The sequence below is a fragment of the Mytilus californianus genome, unplaced genomic scaffold, assembly GCF_021869535.1.
Source record: "Mytilus californianus isolate M0D057914Y unplaced genomic scaffold, xbMytCali1.0.p SCAF_1, whole genome shotgun sequence".
In the NCBI taxonomy this organism is placed as follows: Eukaryota; Metazoa; Mollusca; class Bivalvia; order Mytilida; family Mytilidae; genus Mytilus; species Mytilus californianus.
The window spans coordinates 100,653,371-100,662,584 of NW_026262581.1; the positions used below are offsets into that span (position 1 = coordinate 100,653,371).

At 32.0% G+C, this 9,214-nt stretch overlaps 1 protein-coding gene across 1 annotated transcript; it reads left to right on the plus strand.

Moving 5' to 3' along the window:
- Positions 1 to 62: 62 nt before the first annotated feature.
- Positions 63 to 8,306, plus strand: LOC127727837 (protein FAM183B-like). Its single transcript, XM_052234954.1, has 4 exons — positions 63 to 288; positions 2,107 to 2,166; positions 2,531 to 2,634; positions 7,517 to 8,306. The coding sequence occupies exons 1-4, from the start codon at positions 147 to 149 to the stop codon at positions 7,628 to 7,630; spliced, it is 420 nt and encodes a 139-aa protein (XP_052090914.1). The 5' UTR covers positions 63 to 146; the 3' UTR covers positions 7,631 to 8,306.
- The last annotated feature ends 908 nt before the right edge of the window (positions 8,307 to 9,214 follow it).

Consider the following 9,214-nt stretch of genomic DNA (forward strand, 5'->3'; position numbering starts at 1 on the left):
TAATTTTGTGCAAAGATAATAAAAAATAAAATAGTTTTGCAGCATAAATTGCTTAGATACGCATAGAAACGACGTAAACTGTAACCTACTTCCGGTGAAGCTGTCAAACTTTTTGTCAAAACTTAATCAAAAAATATTTTGACACGATGGCTGCTGCTGTGACAAAAGGGACAGAGAGGGAACCACCTAATTTTGTTCATCAAAATGCAATTTTATGTGAAACAATAATGAAAGAACAAAGACACCAAAAATTATATACAAACTACAGTGTTAATCCATTCAAAAAACGTAAGAATATTTTTAATGCACAATCTTTCAATTAATTATTAAGTATTATGGGTTTTCGTGTTATTAAGAACTCATTGTGACATCACATTTTCCATTCAAAGAGCACTCAGAGTGTGAATTTATATGACAAACAAAAACATATGATCTGATCATAACGCATTTTCCCAGGTGTCACAAATAACACAAAGCAACTATCTTCAGGTGACAATGTCCTATAACATGTTTTCTCCAACTGTCCCCAGTTTAACTGTGGTAGTTCATTTCAGGGACTTTCTATACTATATAGGTGGACATTTCTTTATTCCTGAAATTTTTTATGTCATTTTTCTTTATTTTTTATGGACACTTAGTATAATCAGATGATTTAATTTCTATAAATTTATTGATTTAATAGTAAATAAACTTTCTTGTCTCTAATATTTTTCTTCTTGTTGCTTCTTGACGCTAAAAATCTGTCACTAATTAGTTAGACAGTAAAACAGCAACCTTTTTAAAATGAATGTTGCTTTGTACAAGGAATATCTATAGATTAAAACATGACCTTTACCAAATTGACCCTCCTGAGACTCCTTTTTCAGCCCAAGACACAAATTGAGGGCTGATATAGGAATCAGGTCTGTTCTCCCACATAACAAATGTCTGTTGGCTGGTTTCATGTCGTTTCTTCCAGTTGATCTGGCCTTAGTCAATATAGCCTATATTTGAAGTTTAAATTAGATTATCTACAAAATGGTGTATAACACGCCATTTCTGTTGTCGGAATCATTCGCAGCAGTCCTTCCAAGAAGGTAATCTGTAAATTATTTCAACATCTCACAGTCAAATGGCAATATTAATCTCGCAGTGAACGATTAATTGTAAAAAGTATATCCCAAAAACCTGTAAGTTTTTCTCTGAATAGAAATTATCATCCGGATAGTAAATTTGCAAAAGATACCGTGATAAAAAATCTAATAAGTGATCTTTTTAGAATGTCTAATGAATGACGAGTTTCTATATTTAAACTCAAATTTCCCCATTCCATCAATGTCATTCAGACTTTCTCTGGACTTTACATATACAATTGAGATAACTCCAAAAACATTTATTTTTAGAAAGAAGGTTGACCAATCAGAAAAAAGATATATATAATTAATCACTCACTGCTAGATTTGTAATTTGGCTATGAGAAGTCGAAATAATAATTACTGATTACCTACTTGGAAGAACTGCTACAAATGATTCCCACAACAGAATTAGGCGTGTTATACATGTACATCATTTTGTAGATAATTTAATGTAGATTTACGACATAAAAAGTTTCAAAGGATTAGACAACCACTGAATTGAAATATAAGGGAAGTTTGCAAACTGGGTGTCATTTATTGAAAATACGAGTTGTGATATTATTAAAGGTATATAGGTAAAACATATTTTTAGAATCAACCACCTGTCACACAGTCTGGAGTTAAATCTAATTTTCAGACATACAATTATTTTTCAAACCTTCATGGAATGTTACGAATCTTGGACAGTAGCTTCTTTGTGATCAAAAGTAGCATCTAAAGAAAAAAATTGAATGAATACTTTTATTTTACCGTACTGTTAAGTTTTGGTGTCAATATCACTCTTTTACACTGACATCATGATCAGCAGGCAAGACACAGGGCCCTGTGAAACCTTTATGCATTTTACAATTTGTACAACTAATGTTTCTGGATTAACCTTCACCAGGTATAAACAGTTTGATCTATGATTACTTAACCATTGTTTAGAACTATTTTGACCATTGGTTAAAAACTACTTGCAAATATTAATATCTTTACTTAATTTTTGCAGTGCATGTGCTTTCTGGAAAACCAAACTCAAGACATGACACAGAGGAAGGTGAAGAGGATCGTAAGTATTCATTGTTCAGTTTCGTATCTACTAATTCACTGAGATTCGTGAACCTTGTTTTATCATGAGTTGTTGGTTTGCCCCCGATAGTTTAACAGAGTTTATTTACCTTTTACACATTTTAAATCTGACAAAAAATTGTAAACTAAAATTTGAAATTTGAATGAGGCTCTCCTAAGGATGCATTCAATGTTAATAGTCATTTGATGGTGATAACACTTGATGAATGAATGTTCAATATTTTATGTATATTAATCCTTTCCTTTTTAAATTTATTTCCCATTTTTGATACAGGCTTTTTGTGGACTGTATATTTTTCAGATATAAAATATTATGACAAATTTTGTGTATTTGTATATTTTAGAACATTTTCTAAAAGTAATAAACAGAGCCAACCAAGAACCAGTAAAGAAATATACATACCCACAAACAGAATCACAAGAATATGGCTGGATAACAAAACCATTGGTAAGATATCCTTATATGTGGATTGGTGATATGTGCAGTGACAATCATGTTGTAAAACTAAACTACAATCAAAGCACTGTTAGCGCTGTAGGCAGTTAACCAAAAACCAAGGCAAACGTAATTATGAAAACTGTGGCAGTGTTGCTTCAATATTTTTTTAAGATTTGAAGGAACAAACATTAAACATTCGTATATTGTACATTTATGTTCATTAAATGAATTGATTATTAAGGCAAATTAATTAAATTTCATCAAGGTTTTCAAAAGCAACTCATATATCAATGTAAATGACCCCCATCTTCACCCCCAAGTGCATGATGTTACTCCATACCAAGTTTGGAATAAAATGACAGGTGATTATAAAACAGTTGGTCAAACATTCTCGGGCTTTACACTGCTTGAAAGATTTATATGTTTTCTTTAAAATGAGCCATAAATGAAAATTATTATAGGTCAAGAAATAATTTAATAAATAATTAAAGTAAATTCAATTAACCTAGACTCATTTTTTGCATCAATAAAATTTTATAATAAACAAGAAATAATTGTAACAGGATGCCGTTACGAAGTTTCCCAAACAAAGCCCCCATAATTCGTCATTCCCATGGTCTCCTGACATTGGGCAAAGTCCAGTTCATATTGGTTTGGTCTAGTAAAATGATATGCATATGTGACACCTAGGAGATTGACCCTGTATGTTATTCAACGGCGTTTTGCATTTGCGCCGATTTTTTCTTTCATTTGCGCCGATCTTTTCTTTCATTTGCGCCGATTTTTATTTTCATTTGCGCTGATTTTTTTACAGGTAAATTACAGGTAAAATACAGGTGAATGTTATTATTCATTTATCATTATAGACCTCTTCCGTTCGCCAGTTGTACAAATGTTATGAATTGTCAATCATAACATGCATATAACTGTTGTCCTCTGCTCACCACGGAAAGGTGGAAGTAGGATTTTGAGCAGGATGAGTCAATTTAAAAGCACTATGTTCACATACTTTAAAATCAAGAAGTAAAAACCTAAGATAAAAGCACTCTGTTTTTACTCTGTTTATACTAAAATGACGAATTAAAAATCTATTTACAACATTAAAATCCATAAAAACGGAATACATTCAAATCATAAATCTGTTCTTGCCGAGTATTTATAGGCAACACATCTAATATATTCCTTTGTTGTGATTTCGTCTCTATATTTATCGTAATTGTCAATAACGAAGTCCATCTTTTCTTTCTCTGGCTAACTTACTGATGCGGGCATTTCTAGAGTTCGCATTTTAACATACGTAACGGCCTGGATTTTCTTAACTTAAACATAAGTGAACAACGTTTATAACCAGATTTTACCAATATACATTCAAGGTATATATAGTACATGTACAAATATTTACTCACCTGTGTTAAAATGTAAATGCAATTAGGAGCAAATATAAAATCGGCGCAAATGAAAAAATGAAATCGGCGCAAATGAAAGAATGAAAATTTTAAAAATCGGCGCAAATGTCATACGCCCTCATTCAAATCTTTTTGAAATCATGAACAGGAATAAATATGGTTTAGGTGTGGGTATCTCAACCGTTTACAAGTTCTCAAACAGGAGGGGGTAGAGTGACCCCAGGGACTCCCAAAATATTTCATTTGATTTGTTATATTGTCCCATACATTAATACATATGGTTTAGGGGTCGGGATCTCGACTGTTTACAAGTTCTCAAACAGGAGGGGGTGGGGTGTCCCCATCGACTCCTATATTTCATTTGATTTGTTTTATTGTCCCATACATGAATATATATGGTTTAGGGGTGGGGATCTCGACCATTTCCAAGTTCTCAAACAGGAGGGGGTGGGGTGACCAGAGGAACTCCCCATATATTTCATTTGATTTGTTATATTGTCCCATACATGAATATATATGGTTTAGGGGTGGGGATCTTGACTGTTTTCAAGTTCTCAAACAGGAGGGGGTGGGGTGTCCCCAGGGACTCCCCCTATATTTCATTTGATTTGTTTTATTGTCCCATACATGAATGTATATGGTTTAGGGGTGGGGATCTCAACCATTTCCAAGTTCTCAAACAGGAGATGTTGGGGTGACCCCAGGGACTCCCCATATATTTCATTTGATTTGTTATATTGTCCCATACATGAATATATATGGTTTAGGGGTGGGGATCTCGACCATTTCCAAGTTCTCAAACAGGAGGGGGTGGGACGACACCGGGGACTCCCCCAAATTATTTTCATTTGATTTCTTTTATTGTCTCATACAAGTATATATATTGTTTAGGGGTGGGGATTGCGACAGTTTACAAGATAAAAGTACATTTTCAAATTAAAGGGGGTTGGGATGATCCCCAGGGACTCAACCTATATTTTGGTTGATTGTTTTTATTGTCCTGTTCTCATTACTGAAGACTGCATATGTCTATCACTTACTGTTTTCGAGAAATAGTCATTTGAAAATTAAAAAAAATAAAATCCCATAGGGTTCTATAGTAAACCCTTCCCTTCTTCAGGCCCCTCCAAATACCCCTTAATAGACCCCAATGCACAAACAAAAGATTAATGGCTCCGCTAGACATGTTAGTCTAATATTTTATGAAACCCTAAGTAAATCTGACAAACGGTCAAAGTTGTCTTTTTAGACGGTTTGAGTGTATTCTGTCCGACTTGTCTCGGGGACGAGTTGTCCACATTACCTAAAACTTCCCATCAACGTCGATTTCCGCATCTGTTTCATGACCTCGTCTCATTCATAAAATAACAACAACCTTATTTGGCAAGATAAGTTAAAAATGACCGCTCACTGATATAACTTTATTTCCTCTATCATAGAGATTTGTTGTACATGAACAATATTCCTGCGCATTTTGCCATTTGCGAAATATGAACGACTTGTAATTAGAGATTTTCGGCGATGAAATAGTTCATACAATTGTTCTTTGACATCGTACCCAAAAGCACAGGGGATAATAAACTACGAACGGATTTCTATTGAGCACTACTTCCTATGTGCAACTTCAAAAGTTTTGGGTAGTTCGACGATCATTTAAGGTTTTTCTGGTCATATTTTTTGTATTCCAGAAATAAAAGTATTAAAAAAATGTCCAATTAGTTATAAATAACATAATAGCCAGCTAGATAATAACAATGGCACGTATTTCAGCATTTATTGGGTAGAACACAAATCTAGGGTGCTCGCATAAGGCATCTTAACTGCCTAAAAAAACCAAACAATATTCTTTTATCCCATTTTATACTGACAAAAAATAAATGTGAAACAGAAACATGATCACACATTGAATATAATTTTTAACTGGATTTCAGAAGGAAAAATCAGTTATTGATTTGGGGATGTACGGCGGGCGGGCGGAAGCCAATCAGTCTCCGTTCATTAACATGAAAACACTTTGACGAAATCTTCTCAAATTGAGTTATGTTGTTTCCTGTGACCTGAATGAAGGTCAAGTTTGATTTTCACGATTTAGCTTTTATCGTTGTTGAGTTGTAGACCTTTCAATAGTGAAAAGTGATACTTAGAGCATTGTCCGTGCAATAACTTGATAACGCTTTGACGAAATCTTTTCAAATTTAGATATGTTGTTTCCTGTGACTTAATGAAGGTCAAGTTTAATTTTCACAATTTAAGCTTTTATCGTTGTTTGTACACCTTTATGTAGGGCAAAGTGATACTTAGATTGATTTTGGCCTTTCCATTTCTGAACCCTACAAAAATTCATTATTTTTGCAAATGTCATTTTCATGCAGGAAAATCCAGTTTGCTGTCACTCTGACAGCCTCTTGTTTAAAAATGTTACGTAAAATTACTCTGTAACACAGTTTTTGTCCTCCAAATTAAATCATTGTTTGTTTGTTTAATATGTGGTGTCCTTTGATGTACAAAATCCTCTGTTACTTTTAACATTTTGTACCTCATGATACACAAAACATACAAAAAATTACTAATTTTGATTTACATATTTTTTATCAAAATAAAACATATCAGTGAAATTTGATTTATGAAAGCGATTAGTATTTACTGAAACACTTTATTTTACATTCTTTCTTTGGCCAACCTTAAATCTCAAATTTAAATTTATTTGCTTCGACTGTGATTAAGAATGAGTCTTGCCACCATTTTCTGGTTGTCCAGAATTTTTACTTAGCTAATTTAATGTATATAAAATCAACTAACAGTCATAAATTGAAAATAAAATTAAAAGATAGGACTTGTTGCTGTCAAAATCATTCAACTGTCTATTTTTATGGTTGAAGTCATTAATTTCTGCATGGAAGTTAATGGATTGAAAATATTAATTATGTTACCATATGGCTTGAAGCAGTTAGGTTGTATCTGTATCAATAATAACTGTACTGTTAGTTTAATTTGTGATGCAGATTCAGTGATTAAGTTGATGTCATAATGAAAACTAAGTGGACTGTGACAAAAGTCAAGCAATACTACACACTGTTACTGATCTGGTCAACTTTTAGGTCTAGTCTGTGGTTACAATTTGTTAAATTTGTTAAACCTTCATTGAATTTTTACAAAACTTGGATAGAACATTATTTATGATCATTAGATAGCAACTAGAGCAAAATATTTCAACAGAATACTTTAACACTGACAGCAGCAATTGCAGATCAGACACAGGGTCCTGTGGAACCCTTTACCAATTTTTCAAGTTTTGGTAAAACCTAGAATATGAAGACGAATTAAATATTCAGTTGAATGATAATTCATTAAGTTAGCAGGATCTTGATGTCATAAATCCTATGTTTAATATTATTTTCATATCTCTAAACAAATCAAATGAAACTGAATTACAAAATATGGAGTTGTCTAAGCTTCATGATATAATGGATAAATTTCATTTACAGATAGAAAAAGATAGATCAGACAGAAGAATTAACTTCCCAAGACAAAATACTGCCATTACAAAATATATGGATGCTGCATGGAGAGTGAAGGAGCAGACTGAGAATATGAATTGATGACAATCTGTTTTAACTCTGACAAACACTATACTCTATTGATAAATCACAAACATCATGCAATATTTAAAATTTTCAACATGGGATAAATGTTGCAAAAATTGTCTCCCTTTAGTTCAATCTTTCAAGTGATGGTAGCATTTATTTCATATACTAGATCATTATATAGTATTTTTTTGTAAATGAACAATAAGAATAAAAACAAATGGTACTATATTCTGAAAAGTCAAATTTACAAATGTGCTGATAAAGGTATTTATTTTCAATATCAAATATTATTTCACTTTACCAGTAAACTTTAAGGCAACTAAGCCACAAATCTGCTGATGACCATAGCTAGGAGTAAACATAATGAATATCAATATGATATTATAAATTATGTTCATACTTCAATATTATACTGTTATGTTATAAGATACTGTTTCTGTAGATCTTTGAATGGAGCCAAATGATTAGAAATGTGAGGTTTTATCTGTTGAATTTAGATCCAGTTCTTTTTAACAATCATATGATCTATTATTACACAGAAGCCTAAATGACCAATTACAGTTTGAACCAAATTTTGTATGTTTTATGAAAATTTGTTACATTTTATAAAAGCATTTTGTTTTAAATATAAGTTTTATTGTGTACATAAAATATCTCTTGTTTTTAATTAAAAAAAACTTTAAAGAGAGTTTATTCACCTTCCTTGTCCCTGTTCTCTTCATATACACATAGGTTCAACCACTGCAACGAGTGTGGCAATATTTTTCTACATCGAGACTATTCAATTTTCTGATTTAAAACTTGAGGTTTGTCTAGCTACGAAATATATAAAAAATGTAAAGTATGATTTTTTTTGTTCAATCATTAATGAAAGTGAAATAGTGAAATAATAATTTGGTTTTAGCAGCCAGTATGGTTCAATTTTGTCAAATTAAGCTAAGAAACATTGATGATGAATTATTCACTTGCAAGTGAATAATTCGACCTCATTGAATCCGTATTCATGTGAACTTCAGTTTAACCCCTTAGCTAGAGACGGATAACGCATGAATTGTGAGTGTTTGGTTATTTAAAGGAAAAGAATGTCAACATTGAAAGTGAAACAAAGGTAAATCATTTGATTGACTGATTCGATCCACAGAAAATCATTCTTTTACAGGTAAAATCGATGATTAACATATTTTTAATCTACAATATGAAATTAAACAGACCTAGAAAAATCCAATTGCACGAGTTTGCTTTCTATTTCTATCTATATTTATGTTTATATCGCTTATATGACCATCAGAGGTGTTCGGAGGTCAACTCGATAGTTAATTAGATAGCGTCAACACTAAAATACACACGAAACGAAGCTACATATTATGGAGCCCATGCCCTGTAAATTGTTTATTTTAGACTTTTTAAAATTTGGATAAATGTTTTACATGGTTCTAAATCAAATATAAGAATTTGAGTCAAATGGGTGAACATAAATTTGACAGCTAGTGCCCCTTTAAGTATTTAAGATTGAACTATCAAGAGTGGAGAAGCATTGTATTGCATAATATTTAGAGGTGGAATATTTTTCTAATGATTTAAAGGCAAAATCTGTTT

Coding starts and splice junctions, on each gene's coding strand:
- LOC127727837 (XM_052234954.1), top strand. CDS start 147: ATGGCTGCTGCTGTGACAAAAGGGACAGAGAGGGAACCACCTAATTTT. Junction 289..2,106: donor TGTTAATCCATTCAAAAAAC/GTAAGAATATTT, acceptor TAATTTTTGCAG/TGCATGTGCTTTCTGGAAAA. Junction 2,167..2,530: donor AGAGGAAGGTGAAGAGGATC/GTAAGTATTCAT, acceptor TGTATATTTTAG/AACATTTTCTAAAAGTAATA.